The following is an 18,222-nucleotide window of genomic DNA, read 5'->3' as shown; positions in this document are numbered from 1 at the left end:
GTTGTTCCAGGCGTCAGAGATAGCTTTCGTGGCCGATTAACAGATCATGAAGCTCCTCAAGCCTTATAGGGTTTTCACGAGCTCGTATGGGGCAACAATTTCCCTATACTCCGAACCCAAACCGTTTAGAATATAAAGGGTCAAATCGTCATCGGAGACAGGATGATCAATCCTGGCAAGTTCATCAACTATAAGTTTGATCGCCTGGAGAAATTTTGTGATAGTCCAATTTCCACGATTGTTGAGAGTGAGATCCTCATTCAATTGCATCGCACAAGTGCGAGATTTTCCTACATAAAGACGTGTTAGTTTGTTCTAAGTTTCATGAAATGTTTTACATGAAGCAAGAAACGGTGTGATTGTAGTGGATGTGGAGGCTAGCAAGGCACGAATAATCAATTTATCTTGGCGAATCCAATGGGAATTCGCTACTTTGGAAGCGGCGGCATTTTCGACATCAATGGCAGGGCATTGACGGTCGCCGATGACAAAATCCATGAGATCATAGCCAATAAGCAATGCTTCAAACTGTGCTCTCCATTGTGGAAAGGCAGATGGCGTAAGCTTCTCGTTGATGGTAATAGCAGTATTAATGGTTATGATCGGGTTATCAGAGGATGCAGAAAAAGACATTGCCGAGGAGGAAGAAAGGCTCGTTAGAGATTGGCTCTCTTGATACCATAAAAGATAATAAACATTGCTTTGATTTGAATTTTGTATTATTTCCTTCATATGTCAAAGCTTGTTTATATACACAGACAGAGTAACTATGTATGGAAAGTATACAAAGAAAAATATTAATACAATGTAAAGTAAAATTGATCATTGATTCTAGCTTGCAGCAATCGTGGTAGCAATCTTGGCATATCAGTTGTCATTAGTTTAAATCTTTCGTTACATGTGAGCTGACAGATGATGACATTTCATTCTTCCTTGATAAAATCGTGCGTTTTACTGAAAGAAAAAAAATAATAATGCCACATCATTGGTGTGTGGTGTTGGAGATTTAAGAGGTAGATGAGTATAACTACTCATGTGTAAATGTTTATATATTGAGTAGATAAAACTTAGTTGTTTGAATTAGTAGTGGCAGAAGAAACAATGTTGTTTTACAAGTCTAATAGCGTATATTGTAATGATCAAAATATTGTATTTTGATAGAGGAGGTATAAAGAGCTCCGTGAATTGGGATTGAGGCTAACTCTGGATTAATCATTTTTCTATCTTTCTTCTCATCTTCTTCTTCTGATTATCATCTTCTTCATTTTCTTTCTTCTTCTATTCTTGGGTTCTTGGAGGATAACTACATGTCATTACTAAAGTGGACTCATTACATAATAGAACAAATTATTAATTGAACAATTTTTTTTAAAAGAATTAATTGAACAAAATATATATTGGCTATCTGCCAGCGGGAGACACAATGCCAATTGAGTCACGATATGTACGTACGTTGATTATCATATGATACTTTATAGGAAAGAATAAAGTGCTAGCTAGCTTTACAACTATGTCAAGTCCTTTTTAAGGCAGTACTGTCTATAATCATATCTAAAAACTACCTTTTTTAGGCAGTCGCAGTGTTGTGCTTACAACAAATTAGTTATACAGAAAATGAGATAATTTTAAATAAAAAATAAAAAATATATTATTAAAAATTTTTTTTAATAATAATAATAATATTATTATTATTATTATTATTTTAAGATTTAGAAAAATTAAATTATTTCTTATATTTTGTGTAAGAATATATAAAAATTATAATAATGAAATGAGATAAGATGAGATGAAACACTTTCTAAATCTAAATGGAGTCTTAAATTTTCTACTCAATAATTAAATTATGAGTAGCCTATATATATAATTATAGTTGTATAAATGCCGTGTATTTTTTTAAAAAATAATATAATTTATTATTAAAAAATTATTATTTTTATATAAATCTTATATTTACTATTTTTTTCAAATAAAATATAGTATAGTAACTATTAATATCATTTCTCTTATATAATATCGTACATAATTGATATTGCTGGCAAAAGGCCAGGTTCCTTATCAATTATACAAAGTGACGTGATCTCTTCCTAAATTGCTGCCTCTTTTGTCACACGCGAGGAAGTGGGCCTCTGCATTGAGACATAAACGACTAATCTATATCCGTCGGTGTTGAAGTTTATTTTTAAACCTTTTCCTTTTTAGATGTTGGGTTTTACATGTCCCCCGGCCTCTTTTAGTTTTTACGTATACAACGCATTCTTTGATCCACTGTCGCACACATCAAACCGGTCAGCATCAATGATAATCCTCGCGTGTTATTCCATGATGATTCTTAACAAATGCAATGACCCATCAATGGAGAAGGTATAATCTCCAGTCTGAAGCAAACCAACAGACAAGAGGACAGCGCAGGGAATTATCTAAATCATACCCGTTGAAAGTCGCTGACCTTGAAACTCTGCTGGCAAAGAAAGTACGAGGGACAATTTGGTTTATTCTCGGCTTTAGGATTCCAACTTTGTCAAAGGGAAGACGGCGATCAAGCTGTTGGGGTAGACCGTAGATGCCATGTTTTTAAAAGCAAGCCACACGTAAGAGAGCACCATGCAGATACCTTCCTCTATTTATGCTGTTTTCAAACTATGGTATAGCTTTTCTCGTCAGAAAGAGAGGTCCGTTGGCAGCTTATAAAATATTTATAACGTACGTTGAAGTAAATTATTCCAGTACTTGATATATTTCATAATATGATCTCATTCAATAGATTAATCGAGTTTTATGGGTAATTTATTAAAAACCATCTCAAACTATTTTCATGTTTTAAATATATATGCAGAGGCTATATATACAAAATTCAATCGACATAGATATGAATATGTCATTTTTAGCATTTTCCTTTTCCGTAAATAGTTCGAATCGAGAGGTTGATATTGTTGCCTACTCTTGAAAGGAGAATGGGTCACTTATGATATTTAAAATGGATGTATTTTTTTAATTTTTTTTAGTTATTCGATTAGGCAACATCGTCCTTCTCTTTCTTTTCTTTTTTCTTTCCTTTTTTTTTTTTTTAAATCGCAATAACGTCCTTTAAAATCACCAAAAAAGCACAATTTTTAGGCCTGGGCCTTTTTTGGAAGGACAGAAAACTCTTTTTTTTTATTTTTTATTATATATATATTTTTATATCTTTAGACATATTAACATTATTAAAAAACATTTATAAAATGTCTCAGGCAGAATGTCTCGGTCACACAAGCATTTTCTTCTGTTTTTTGGAATGGTCCGAGGCAGCGCTCACAAAATTCCTGAAACGACAGCATTTGAAATTACGATTAAGTCCAGTAATAACCTAACTCACATCCGAAATAAAAATTTGATGGGACGGTGTCGTAGTACGCGAGTGAAAATTTTATACCAGACGGCGCCGTTTAAGAATTCTTTCCAGTTGCTATTGGCACGGCAACTCCGCCACATAGGAGTTGCAGCCGTCTCCATCTTCAATGCTTGTGAAACCTTCCCCTTCCCATCCCTAGGTCTCAAGTCGTAGCCGTTGAAGGGGAGGATCTAAATCCAATGGCGGCGCAAGGCCAGGGATCAATGGACCCTGTCCTAGTCGACGACATAATCAGACGGCTGACAGAGATGAGATCGGCGAGGCCCGGGAAGCAGGTCCAGCTCTCAGAGACTGAGATCAAGCAACTCTGTGTTGCTTCCAGAGACATCTTCATTCGACAGCAAAATCTGCTCGAGCTCGAAGCCCCCATCAAGATTTGCGGTGCGCGTTACTTTCTTCCCCTATTTTTATTTTTTATTTGGCGATTTTATGTGTAAGCTTCTAGATTGGATGGTGTCTATGAGATTATTCTTTGCTCTGGTGTGTTCTATTTGTTCACAGTTGAGTGAATAATTGATCGTTAGTAATATTGTTCGAGTATAGGATATGGAGAACACTCGAATGTATATAGTGTATATTTTGGACTAGTCATTCCATTTTAGGATTCAAGGAATTTTTTTTTTTATAGGTAATAAGAGATTTAATTCCAAGTAAATAGGCATAACCCAAGTATATAGGAAGTATACAAGAGAATACACCTAAATACAAACTAAAGCAAAATAGAATTAAAATAAAGCACTACAAATATTCATATCCCTCACTAGATTGTTCACCCAAAAGTTTAAAGTGCTAAAGAAAAAATCCCTAAATTCCCCCCCATCGTGCGTTCAAAATCTTTGAAGCACCTCCCATTTCTCTCAAGCCATTGACACCAGAACAAACACGAAGGAATCATCCTCCACTCAGCTTTATCGCCTCCACATCCCGCAGCACCTTGCCAACTAGCCAAGAAATCCACCACATGAAAAGGCATCACCCAAGCAATGCCTACCCTTGCAAATAACTCATTCCATAAGGCAGTCACCATTTCACGATGAAGAAACAGGTGGTTAACAGATTCACCATCTTTTTTACACATGAAGCACCAATCTATCACATATAAACCCCTTTTCCTCAAATTATCAGTAGTTAAAACTTTCTCCAGCGACACCAACCAGCAAAAAAAATGCAACTTTACTGGGCACTCTAGCTTTCCAAATGCATTTCCAGGGGTATGTTTTATTACCATGACTATTTAACACCTTGTAATAGGAATTCACAGAGAATCTGGACTTATTATCAAGAATCCACTGCATCCTATCCTCCCTGATCAGATCAATCTTCGAATCATAAAGTTTTACATAGAAATCAGCGGCTTCACTCACTTCCCAGTCCTGTAAATCTCTAGTAAATTCCACATTCCAATTCAGCATGTTGTTAGAAAACAAATATGAATCAGCCACAGGAGCCCCTTTGTTTTTAGCAATCCTGAAAAGACTAGGAAATGCTAATTTAAGAGGTAAATCACCACATCAAACATCATGTCAAAAGAAAATATTAGTCCCAATCGCCACTTTGAAATTAATGTTTTGACAAAATTCCCCCCTCCCAACTGAATGGACTTCCATAATCCCACCCCAAATACCCCTTTATTTCATTAGAACACCAATTCCCCCACATCCTTCCATATTTAGCATCTACAATCTGTCTCTACAATGCATTTCTCTCATTGTTGTACCTCCAAAGCCACTTCCCAAGGAGAGTTTTATTAAAAAGCTTTAAATTCTGCACACCTAAACCCCACAAGACATCGGAGTACAAACCTTATTCCAACTCACCAAGTGAGATTTACGTTCCTCCCCAATACCATCCCATAAGAAATTTCTAAAAATCCTCTCAATTTTTTTTTTTTACCACCCCCACTGGAATAGGGAAAAGAGAGAGGTAATAAGTGGGTGAATTAGACAAGGTGCTTTTAATCAATGTAAATTAGACAAGGAAATTTGAGTGCAAGCTATGGCGAAGTAGTAGTTTGTGGTTTTTTATTTTTTTATTTTCTCTTCGCCAAACTACCAGGCTTTGAATGGATACATCTTATGGGTGCTGCCAAAATGATCTGAAGTAGCATGAATTTACTCTACCTGTTGTTTCCTCTCTGCTCCATGCACTGTTTGATGGCTGATAAATGTGGGAATAGAAGTGTTTTTTTTTTAAGAAATAAGAAATGTTTTTCTAAAAGGAATTCCCGATGCATGTTTCGTGTGTGTCCTTTCAAATACCCTTGTCAATTCACCAACATGCTTGTCGAGAACAGTCCTAAGTTGTGTTCTTTGTATACAATGGTGGTATCGACTTTCTTATAGAATATTATAGTTATTTCCATAACCTGAAACTTTGATAGTCCCACACTGGAGGCTTTGATAATCCAAATTTTTAAGAACTACATCGTCACTTGGATGAAAGTGGACAAAATGTTGTTTTTGCTACATTTTGGGGGATAGGGGATGCAAGAGCCTGATTTTTGAGACCATAGTGTATTGACTGCTTAGCGTGTGGATTGATGATTGTAACCAGTGACATTGGTGGTAAGCAATTTCTGAGATCCTTTTTATGTCTCAGTTAACAACATTGGAAAGATTGGGACAAGAGATATCCTGGGTTATGATTAATGAGTTTATGATTGTAATCAGTGACAGGTGGTTTTGGAGTAAGCACTTTCTGAGAGATATTTTTGTTATGTCTCAGTTAACAGCATTGGAAAAATTGGGGCAACATGATCATAATCAAACTCATTTATTTTTTATCGGGTCAAGCAGCCTTGGATCTATATGTGTCAAACAAACAATTTCCTGGAGGAATGAGAGTTAATTTGACCTGTCTGGCTCATGCTCGGGCCATTCATAATTATTCGAAGTGTCGTAATTACCCTAATTTTCTGGATTTCATTTGTCTGACCTCGACAATTTTCCTTTCTATTTTCAGGTGACATACATGGGCAATACAGTGACTTATTAAGGTTGTTTGAATATGGGGGATTTCCTCCTCATGCAAATTATTTATTTTTAGGGGATTATGTGGATCGTGGAAAGCAGAGTTTAGAAACAATATGCCTTTTGCTTGCCTATAAGATTAAATATCCAGAGAACTTCTTTCTTCTAAGAGGAAATCATGAATGTGATTCTATTAACCGGATATATGGATTTTATGATGAATGTAAGCGCCGATTCAATGTAAGGCTTTGGAAGGCCTTTACAGACAGTTTTAACTGCCTTCCTGTCGCAGCTCTTATAGATGACAGAATATTGTGTATGCATGGTGGTCTTTCCCCCGATCTTAACAACTTAGATCAAATTAGAAATTTAACTCGTCCGACTGCTGTTCCAGACGCTGGATTGCTATGCGATTTGCTCTGGTCAGATCCCAGTAGAGATGTTAAAGGATGGGGAATGAATGACAGAGGAGTCTCATACACCTTTGGCCCTGATAAGGTGGCAGAATTCTTAGAGAAGCATGATTTGGACCTTGTCTGTCGTGCCCATCAGGTCATCACTTGTTCTTTCTTTCTTTTCTATAAGTAGTTTACCTCTTGTACTTATCAAACGAATAATTTACCTATATTGTTCTGATCACTAATGCGACTCATTATGGATTCTTAAATAACTACTTTGGTATAGGTTGTGGAGGATGGGTATGAGTTCTTTGCCGACAGGAAACTTGTTACAATATTTTCAGCCCCCAATTACTGTGGTGAATTTGATAATGCTGGTGCAATGATGAGTGTAGATGAAAACTTGACGTGCTCCTTCCAGATTCTTAAGCCAGCAGAGAAAAAAGCCAAGTTCATGATATGAAACAAAATTTGATGGTAGCTATATCATTGCTCTCTTGTCTTTTTTTTGATAAGTAAACGGTAGTATAAATAAGAATAGGCAAAGCCTAGGTATACAAGGTGGTATACAAAAGATAAAACCTATCTAGTTGCTAAAAAAGAAAGAAAATCATGTACATTTAGGCCATTAAAATCTATAGCAATAGCCCAAAGAAGTAAGGTATGGAAAAATAAAATTCTAAGATCCTCTATTGTCCGCTCCTTATCTTCAAATGTCCTCTCATTACGCTCCAGCCATATACACTACATAATACAAATAGGTCAGCTGGTTTTGTGCGTCTTTATCTTCTTTTAGAACTAATTTTGGTCTTCGTGGTTGCTGCATACACACCCATAGGCACACGAGCGTGTGTATGTGAAGCTTTCTTTGTTGTTCAAGCATTTAGGGCTCGTTCGGACACTTAGGGGATGCTTGGAAGATGAGATGAGAAATCTGTGAATAGTAATGAAATAGTTTGTAAATAGTAGTAAAATGGTTTGTGTTATGATGTTTTATTGGGTTTTGGGAAAAGAGATAAAAATTTGAATAAAAATATTATAAAATTAAAATATTGTTAGAATATAATTTTTTAATATTATTTTGTTTTGAGATTTGAAAAAGTTGAATTATTTTTTGTGTTTTGTTTGAAGGTATGAAGGTTTGGGAAAGTTGTAATGGTTAGGTAATGATTAGATGAAAAAGTTGAAAATTTGAAATTGAAAAGTATTTTTGTTTGAGTGATATTTGGGAAGGAAATGAGATGAGATGGGATCATATAAAACTTATTCTTGAACAACCCCTTAGAATATCTCAAAATTCTGTGAATGGAAGTGAAATTGTTTGATTTAAGATGCTTTGTTGGGTTTTGGGAAATGAAAGAGAAAAAGTTGAATAAAAATATTATAAAATTAAAAATTGTTTGAATATAATTTTTATTTTAAAATTCGAAAAAGTTGTATTGATTTTTGTGTTTTATTTGGAAGTTTGAGAAAGTTGTATTAGATTTTGTATTTGGATAATGATTAAGTAATGATTAGATGAAAAAGTCGAAAATTTTAAATTGAAAAGTGTTTTGTGTTTGAATGATGTTTGAGAATGAAATTATGAGATGTTTTGAGAATATATGAGAATGTTGAGTGTCTAAACGAGGCCTAAAGGCCGAATTCTATTGACTTGCAAACCTAAGACAGACTTGAATGCTTACCTGTCACGGCTGAAGTTCCTACTCTTGAACTTGTGAGCCTGGGCTTATTTGAATGCATGGCCTTTCATAAGTTGAAGTTCCCATGTAGCCTAATGTTGACTTATCAACATTGTGTACTATGGTAACATCAAATATTGCATAGGCGATGCTCTTTTATATGTCCTGTGTGCTTGGGCTTTTGTCTATTCTTATTCTCAATAAAATTTTGTTAATCGATAAAAAAAAAAAAATTGTGTGATCATTGCAACAGTCTTAGAAAGGATCTCTTATATTTTTTGTTGATACTTATTATAGCCTGAGATATGTTGATGGGCATTCTAAATATAGGACTTGTTTCTTATTGCTTGGCATCTCTTGACCTGTAACCATGAGGGGTAGCTCAGCTGGTCCGGCCTTGGGTTTGCTCCCCAATGGTCACTAGTTCGAGTCCCCTTAAGGCCACTAGAGGTTTATCTGGTCATTAACTTCAGGATCCCATGGGATTAGTCGAGGTGCGCGCAATCTGGTCCAGACACCCACAGTTATAAAAAAAAAAAAAAAAAAATCTCTTGACCTGTACTAACATAAAGTTTTAACATTCAATCATGATGTCACTTGTACTCAATTATTGCCATGTCCATTCTCCTTTTTTAGATTATTTGTTTTTTTCTCATGCAGATATTTTCCCTTTTTGCCTGGGGCATTGCTCAAATGAAGATTGCCGGTTTCATAACTTCCCTCAGTTTAGGAGATGCAAGTGCTATGATTTATACCATGATGAATCTTGTGAGTCAGAGAGGAGGAAATCAGGTCTTAGGAAGAGGCATAAAAGTATTATGTGCACGTTTAGCTTTCTCTGTAGCAATTCATCTGTGACACGATGTGTACATATATTCGGTTAGGCAATTCACGGTTGTGCTTTCCATTGTGGGCAACAGAAATGACCTTATTTACTCCTGAATTCTTCCGTAACTATGGTTATTAACTTTTGTTCATTGAAATGTTTGAGAGCTATTTATCTCTTTTTATCTGAAGGAATTTAGGCTGATTTTGATGCTGAGAGGTAGTAAGTACGTGATTGATTGGTGTTTGTTATTGTTCTTCATATTTAGTTTAAGATACATTGTAATCGATTGCTTTGGAGCCTTCTAAAAAGAAGGTTATATATTGTATAGTATGTATGCCGTTGCTATGATAGTGGCATGTTGCTGGGTAAGTCGTATACAACAATATATGACTATTATAACGTTGCCAATTTTAAAAAATAATAAAATAGATCAAAATTGTTTAAACGTTGTTCACTTGTTCCTCACATGCTTCATATATTATAATTTTGTAAAATAATATTTCAAATTGTGTGCTTGTATAATTTTTCGACAACTAGAAGACGGTGTTTTTACTTAAATAACCCTCCCTACAAGGATAGGCAAAACATCCTCATTTACTCATATGTTTTCAATAGGCTCATCTTTGTAATTTTAAAATTCATGAAAAATGTATTGTAGTTTCAAAATTCACCAAAAAGGTATCTTTGTAATTTAAGAAATAATATTTGCAGTCGTGGAATGCACAAGTGCTGCGCAATCCTTTTAAAAAAAGTTAGTAAATATATAACTTATATACAAAATATTAATTTTTTACAGTAGACTAAACTTTTTTTCAAAACGATTGTATGTTGCTTACATATTTCATAATTGTACGTAACATTATTCTTGTAATTTAGTTCATAAGGTTGTAATTAACATGTGTATCTGTACGAATAAATACAAAAACTAATAAGGTGGATATAAGGTTGTCAATTCAAAATTCTGTGTTATAATTTTGTTCTGTCGAGTCAGGTTCGGAACCTTGTAGATTCTGTTAGGGTTAATTTTAACTTAACTCATTTAATTGAGTTAAATAAATCAAATCACTCAATCTTAATTTACTAATTTTGAGTCAAGTTTATAAATATCCATAAAATATGTCAAAAATGATCAATTCTAAATATTTATTATTGGATTCTCAGATGTTAATTTTAAAATTGTCAAACCCTAATTTTTACATTTGCATACCACCGTCTGTATATATTTCCGTCTTCTTGAAAAATGGAATAAAAGGAAGAAAGAGATGGGCTCCTTGATAATAAAGGCGCCCAGTTATTGCCCCCCTTTCATTTTAAATTCTCCTTCCCAACGGCCCAATCCCCCATCTCTCCAGTGTAGGGTTTCCAAATCCGAGAATGTTGATGAAAGCGATCTAGCTTTCCCTTGAATTATCAACAAAATAAAATGTCTCGATTCCATTGCCTAGTTTAATTTTCGGTAAAGCCCGATTTGATCGTGCCCGCAATCGTTTTCATCGGTAAAGTCTGCACAAAGGGGAAGAGAGGAAGAAAGAACAAAAAGCGACGATGAATTTATCGGATCCATCAATGGCGTTACTGGCGTCGAGCGGAGGAGATACCGTGAAGCTCTTCGATGTGTCGGTCAAGGCCGGCGATCCCTGCATTTTGAGCTACACTCCCTCTCCTGGTTGCCTTGTCAATTCACTCAAGTGGAACCACACCAGTTACTCTCTCCCCACTCTTGTTTTTGAGTTTATAGGCTAGCTGCCCTTGAATTCCCTTATATTGATAATTTCGAGATCTAATTTAATAGTGTGTTATATAACTATTTGCAACTTCGGAGCAACTAAACGATTTTTCAGTTAATCCAACTGGGTTTGTGATTGTTGCAGATTTGGTTGTGGCCAGTGCGGGAGATGATAAGAAGATTTCCTTGTGGCGTAAGATTGGGCAGAGCATGGGGACTATTCCCGTTGCTGGAACTGACAGTGGAGACAATATCGAGGTAATTCGGTTGTTCAGTGAAGTAGGCCCTTACATTTACAATGCTGTAGATATTCGGAGTTATTTTAGGTTTAAGAATTTCGGAGCTCTTTTAGTTTAGGAGTTGCGGGCTGTTCTTTTAGATTTATTTTTAGGGTTTAGGGCAGCTATATCATGTGCTTATGTGAATGGATACGTGTGTGCAGATTATCATATCTCTTAATAAATTGCGGTGTCCTTGAAGTAATTTATAATGGCTGTCCATCACAGGCTAAAATCCATGGAGTGAGATAGAGAACTAAGTTCCAACACCCAGCCTAAAAGTTGATGGATATTTTTTCAGGGAAAAGGCTATATACCATATATTCTCATCTCATTGTGTTGATATGGCCCTATTCATCAACCCTTAGATCAACTCTTATTTTTTTAAAATAATAGATTTGAGGGTTGATGCATGGTGCTACGTCAAACTAGTGGGTTGTGAGTGGGATGAGGGTGTAATATGCTAATTTTTTTTTCAATACCAAACTCTGCATTGGTGTTATGGAGGAACCAAGGTTCGCTTTAGCAGTATGATCTCCTCAAGTAGTGATTAAGAATGTTTATGTCTCCTATATTTTTATACAAGGTCCATAACCTGAATAGGTCCTGAGCCCAGCTTCTATACATTTAATCAAGGAAATGAAATAGAGAATTTTACCAAAACTCCACCAACCTCGTATTCTGTTATGAAAGATGTAAGCTACAGTATGCTTTAGAGGAGGGGCCTCCACCTGTCAAAGATCGTGTTGTTTCTAGCTTTCTAGGGCATAAATGGAGAGCCGTTGTCCATATATGACTGTTGTGTATACTTTCTTACATTGTGGATCCAATCTTCGAAGCACTACAGGACAGTATGAGTTATGAATTGAATAACAGAACACCCGATGGAGGGCATATAAGGTGCCAAATTCTTGCATCACCAAAAGATGATCTGGTCATTCTGATGTGTCTGTGGTGTGTGTTTGTTTTTGTATTTTCTTGTTTGTAGTGAAACCCTTAAATCATAGATTTTGTGACCATATGAGGGTCATTGTAGTGATTAGTCCATGGTACTCTTCATTTGGGACTTAATTCCGTACTATTTGTGTAGCTGCAGTTGATCTTTTAAATTTCTATTTTTATTTTACAGGAGTCTATAATGGCTATCAGCTTCAGCAATAAGGTATCCCGGTACATATGTTCTGGTGGAAGCGGTCAAGTTGTAAGAATATGGGATTTGCAGAGGAAGAGATGTATTAAATGGTTGAGAGGCCATACCAATACAATAACAGGTGCAATGTACAACTGCAAGGATGAACACTTGGCTTCCATCAGTCTTAGCGGGGATCTCATACTTCACAACCTTGCATCTGGTGCCAGGGCTACTGAACTCAAGGACCCCAATCAACAGGTTATTCAGTTTGTTGTATGTTGGTGCTTTTGTTCAGGTGTTTATGGTCTTGAGTTTGGGTTTTCAAGCTGATTGTCTATCTTTGGGATTGGAAGATTAGGTATTGAGAGTGCTCGATTATTCTCGAATTAGCCGACACCTTCTAGTGACTGCTGGTGACGATGGGACCGTACATTTATGGGATACAACAGGTCGCAACCCAAAGGTTTGCAGTGTGTTCTCTCATAAAATGAATTGTTAGTCAATTTAAAACAATATCACACATGAGTGCTGTATAAGTTGTATGCTTGAAAGTATGTGTTACAAGTGTATTTGCATTGCCAGTTCTGTACACTTTTCAGATGAATGGCGATAATGATTTGCTACCACACAAAGTTACATTCCGTCATTCTTCATTATGGCCTATTGCTTTTCTTCCAGCAGAGCAGCGATCTTCTCCATACACAATACTAGTGGAATTTTGGACCAGTATTCTTGGACTGATTTTCTCATTTACCAACTGGAGCCTTATAAAATCTAGGCATGTTAATTAAGTTGTAAATTGGTATTACCAACCTCATGTTATCCACATTTAAAAAACATAGCTTTTTTGTTCATTCCATTTGTTTTGTGATATTCTTTTTAGGTTTGCCACTGATGGTTTAAGGAGAACAAAACTTTTGCAGGTTTCTTGGTTGAAGCAGCACTCAGCACCAACTGCTGGCATTAGCTTCTCACCATCCAATGACAAGGTCTTATTTTTATGGCCCTGTTATGTTTTAAATAGTAAGAATGCAGTTTTATTATACGCTATGAAATCATGAATATTCATTAGGGGTCAGGATATCTTAAATGTATAGCTAAGCATTTTCTCTTCCAAATCTTTTCCTCGTGACAGATAATTGCTAGTGTTGGTCTGGATAAAAAGTTATACACTTATGACTCAGGGTCTAGAAGACCCTCATCTTGCATTCCTTACGAGGCACCTTTCTCGTCATTGGCATTTAGAGATGATGGTTGGACTCTTGCAGCTGGAACAAGTAGTGGCCGGGTGGTATTCTATGATGTTCGTGGAAAGCCACAACCTTTTGTTGTTCTTCATGCTTACAGTAGTTCAGAGGTAGATTTTGGACGCTCATCTATTTACCTTCGCCATCTGTCTGGTTACTCATAAATTGTCCTTTTCTTGCAGTTTTTCCCATATAAGCATGTTTGTTGCTATATGCTCAGAAGTTGCTATTCTGTTTGATGTAACTTTTGTCCAGCATTAACTTAGTGTACGATTTTTTTCCCCAACTCTGAGCTTAAAGAAGTTGTCTTTAGAGGGTTGATATTTTTGTCTTTTCATAATATGTTCATTAAAAATTTTGTTTGAAAGTCATCAATGGCAGAAATAGACATCCAGGTTGCTGTTTTCTATTTTAAATCCAATTGAACCAATAGCTTCAGTCCCTAACGGTGGTGCTTCATAAACGTGCAATAATCTTCTCTTGTTTATGCAAGTTTATGAGGTCTGTTTTTTAGGCCTTTTCAAATACAGATGATTCCAAACTCTACTGCTGTAAATCTGCCCAACCATTTGCATGGAATGATTTGTTTATGGGCCAGTTATTGGAAAAATCTCACCCCAGATACTGAATTGAATAAGTGGCTTCTAATGCTTTAATTTCGATGCTTAAATTAGGTAAAACTATGAGAGTTTATGATAGGAATACTGTATTTAAGGCGACTGGATCATATTTGCTTGGCTGTTGGCCATTGAAGAGTTTTGGCTCTAAAAACCAAGAAAGAAAGGCATTTTTGTTTTTACTTATCATTTAAAGTATTTGTCAGGCTGTTACAAGTTTATGCTGGCAGAGGTCAAAACCTGTTATTGTCAATGAAAGTAATTGCACTGCTGAGACTGCTCTTGTTGGAGATTCTGTTGAAGATTCGGTACTTATGCCTGACCCACTTCCTTCTGTGACTTCGTCGAATGTTCTTTCTACATCAGTATCTAGTTCTCGGAATTCTGGTCGATTTGGTGCTTCCGTTGAAGCATCTTCACTAACTGCAGCTGGCTCGGGGTTTGCATCAAGCACGCTCAATATTGCAGAGGAAACACCGCAAAGAAGCCATTTGTGGCCAGGTGGATCTTTGGCTAGATTACATGCTCCTCGCTCTAGTTTTAACTTCAAGGATGAAATGGAGGTGTTTTCCCCTCTGGTGGATGTTCAGCCAATTACACCTTCACTTGACAAGCTGTGGGATGACCGTGAAGGAACCAAGAAGGATCATCTTCTTCTTGATAAGAAGCCTTCATCTCTGTTGTTTCCTCAATCCAGTAGGAGATTCCCTATTGCAGAAGAGGGTGGTAGCGATCATCCAATATTCGATTGGAAACCCAGCTTGACTTCCAAACAGGTCTGGTACTCCCTTATAGCTTTAGTTCTATGGATGACTGTGCACTACGTGAAATATTGAGCTTTTGAAATTCAATATAGAGCTTGAAGTATCCTGACCTAGATGCTCATATCCTTAATTTTGTGCCGTTTTAGTCATCAGTTATTATCATTACAAACTATTGGGAAATAAACAATATTTTTTTGAGTTGGAAAATACTTTATAGTTAGACCATTGATGAGATAGCTGCAGTAAAAGATTATTTGTTCAGGTGTCTCTCAATCTGCATTGGCCTAAAAGCCATTCGAATGGAAATTGTAAGGTTTAGTGTTGTAGAGGATAATCTGCATCTTGATTAAACCTTCTTGTTAACTGTTTTGTTTCTTCTCTATTCTTTTGAGTGAACAGCTGAAATTCCTGCAAGTATGAGTAATCTCATTCCATTATTGTTGAACCACGCAACTGCAAATTGATACCTAAATATATAGACTGGGTATGGAGTGTGGTTATACCTGTGCAGTATGCTGTTTATTTTATGTTTTCCCTGGATTTTACTTATATTGTTTTGCTTAGTTTGACTGCCCAGCAAAGGTCTGGGTAAAACCTCTATGCCTTTCTGTAAATTGAATATTGTTAATGGTGATTATGTTTTATCACTTCATGTAGGATGACAACCAATCTTCCTTCACACTGTTGGGTTCAACACCTACCCCATCTTCAAAAAACGAAGACTCCTCTATCACTCCTCCTGAAGCTTGGGGTGGTGAGAGACCGTCTGAAAAATATGCTCACATGCGTCAGCCAATCACTTTGCCATCTCGGTTTGGGATGCTGACTTCTGGCGGTCAGTCATCAGGGTCAATGTTTAGTGGATTACAAGACCTATCCTCGTCAACAAGTCAGATGAGTATAAGCTCCTTGACAAATTCGAACTTAACTTATGTGAATTTGCGCCCCAAAGATGTTTCTTCAAATCAGGAGACCTCATTGGGATTTCCAGATAACCTATCATCTAGTTCTGTGTCTCTGTCTCTTGCTACAAAAGGCATTTCTGGACAGGTCAACCTTGATTCACCATCTTTGGCCCTGCCTCGAAGATTTTCTACTTATGCAGAGAGAATTAGCACTGCATCTTCCTTCAGTGATGGGACATCCCTTTCGGTGGGTTCACCAAAAATGAAGAAAACAGGAGCTGAAACCAGGGAAGAACTTTTGAATAGCTTGTTGGCAAAATCTGATACAGTGGTTGCTACAGAGGCAGGAATTCTTCCATCAATGAATGTATGAATGCCACATGCATTTGATAAATTTTTGTGTTCTTGAATGTGAATGGCCAGGTGCTTGCCTTTATAGAAGAGTGCAAGCATTGGCTGATAATCTTTATGCTTTATTGTCTTGGATACCTGCAACATTGTGCTTTGGGTAAAGCAGAAGTGACCTCTGGGTCTTAGTCGATATGTGTAGTTTTGCGTTTGGGTAGTGAGGTATTCTGTGAATGGTAGTGAAAAAGTAATGACAAAATATTGAATAGTAGTGAAAAAAGTAGGTGAAAAATAATAATAAAATAATGAATAGTAGTAAAGTATTCTAAGTATCCAAACTAGGATCAGTGCTGTGTCATTCAAGATGCAAAATGGTGTTGGAATACATGATGACAAACATCACATCTATTGGGGCGAGTTTTGTTCTGCTTTTTTTATATCATGGCTGTTCATAGGGTTGCATTTTATGTTTACAGGGAGGAATCTCACAACCCCAAAAGGCCCCACAGCCAGATGCACAGCAGGGATCTTCCTTTACTCTCCAGCTTTTTCAACGCACTCTTGAAGAAACTCTCGATTCCTTTCAGAAATCCATACACGAAGATATGAGGAACCTTCATATAGAAATTCTTAGACAATTCCACATGCAAGAGGTAAAACTGGCATCAGTTTCAGCATTTCCATTGCTTGCGTACTGTCCCTGAATTGACTTCTGGAATTATTGAGCAGATGGAAATGTCGAGTGTTATGAGCTCGATTATGGAAAACCAAGCTGAATTAATGAAAGAAGTCAAGTCACTCCGGAAAGAGAACCAACAGCTCCGGCAATTGCTGTGAGCATGGGAAAGATTGTGTTATTATTGTGGTTTTTTGTTTACCCTTGATTTTTATTTTTTGGGAGAATTTGGGGCCTACATGTTGCTTCCATCCATAATTCACACTTAAGCGGTGGCCTCTTGATTGATTTGCGCTAGGATTGTATTTCTCAGCAATAGCAGTGGAGTGGAGCCTGACATCGACATAAAAAAAAAGGGAAGTTTAGAGAGAGAAAATCAAAGGGAGAAAGGTACTCGTGGGAGGCGAGGATCTTTCGAGCATGTATGTACAGAGGTGAATAGTTCAGCTAAGGAATGGAAGCTTTGAATTGGGTTGCTTTTATGACAAAAAAAAGGTGTTCATATTGGTATCTAAGCGGTTTGTGTCAAGGTTTTTATTCTGTTTTTGGTGGAGGATATGAAGCTCTGAATTTATGCATAATCAGCTCTACTTTGGTTCTGTGAAACGTGATAGTTGAGTTCAGTCAAAATGTTAGTACATTGATCCTCGTGATTAAATCCCTAGATTGGGATTGGTGTTCGGACAAAATTGAAAATAGACTGTCTAGGCAGTTGAGTTAGTAGTGAAGGAAGAGAAAAACGGATGAATTATATAAAAATAAATTTATAAATTGAATGATTTAATGCGGTACGTTATATTGTAAATTTATTTTTACTGTAAAATAAATTTAACGAATTATATGAAGTCACATCAGTTTATAAGTTTATTTTTATATAAATATTTTGATGGATATAACACTTTTTGTGAAAATATTTACTGTTTAATTTTGCTCACTGAACAAGAATATGGTCTACTTGTGAAAGGGTGATTTCAGGAAAAGAAACTCGAATGTCAAAATTCCTTTTTTTCTTTTTAAAGACAATCTCGTCTTTTCCCATTGTTACATGTCTGCAGAATATGACAGTGCGTGCCCTTGAACGAACTAACATTCCTAAACTTGAACAATTGAAAAGCGACGACATTTACAGAATCAAGTTAATTGACCTATTGTATTTTCCGCCTATCTACTCTTTTTAACAAAATAGATTTTCCGACATTTTACTAAAGACAAATTGCCATAAAGAGGCTATCTCAAAAGAGCTACTGCTATCATCAGAGG

The 18,222-nt window shown here is 36.3% G+C and overlaps 2 protein-coding genes across 3 annotated transcripts; both read left to right on the top strand.

Moving 5' to 3' along the window:
- The first annotated feature begins 3,402 nt into the window (after window positions 1-3,402).
- Window positions 3,403-9,436, top strand: LOC121247511 (serine/threonine-protein phosphatase PP1 isozyme 4-like). 2 transcript variants are annotated; one of them, XM_041145964.1, is made up of 4 exons: window positions 3,403-3,772; window positions 6,755-6,912; window positions 7,045-7,261; window positions 9,093-9,436. In XM_041145964.1, exons 1-3 carry the CDS (start codon window positions 3,571-3,573, stop codon window positions 7,219-7,221), a joined length of 537 nt encoding a protein of 178 aa, XP_041001898.1. In that variant the 5' UTR covers window positions 3,403-3,570; the 3' UTR covers window positions 7,222-7,261; window positions 9,093-9,436. The 2 variants fall into 2 exon arrangements, with proteins under 2 accessions (XP_041001898.1, XP_041001821.1); XM_041145887.1 differs by having other exon boundaries at window positions 6,353-6,912.
- A 1,136-nt stretch (window positions 9,437-10,572) lies between these two features.
- Window positions 10,573-17,568, top strand: LOC121260746 (protein NEDD1). The gene is made up of 10 exons (XM_041163140.1): window positions 10,573-10,971; window positions 11,141-11,253; window positions 12,403-12,663; window positions 12,764-12,868; window positions 13,329-13,394; window positions 13,541-13,762; window positions 14,476-15,045; window positions 15,691-16,305; window positions 16,763-16,939; window positions 17,016-17,568. The coding sequence occupies exons 1-10, from the start codon at window positions 10,815-10,817 to the stop codon at window positions 17,121-17,123; spliced, it is 2,394 nt and encodes a 797-aa protein (XP_041019074.1). The 5' UTR covers window positions 10,573-10,814; the 3' UTR covers window positions 17,124-17,568.
- The last annotated feature ends 654 nt before the right edge of the window (window positions 17,569-18,222 follow it).

This window comes from Juglans microcarpa x Juglans regia, chromosome 1D, assembly GCF_004785595.1.
Source record: "Juglans microcarpa x Juglans regia isolate MS1-56 chromosome 1D, Jm3101_v1.0, whole genome shotgun sequence".
NCBI classification, from domain to species: domain Eukaryota; kingdom Viridiplantae; phylum Streptophyta; class Magnoliopsida; order Fagales; family Juglandaceae; genus Juglans; species Juglans microcarpa x Juglans regia.
This window is presented reverse-complemented; position numbering and strand designations above follow the sequence as displayed.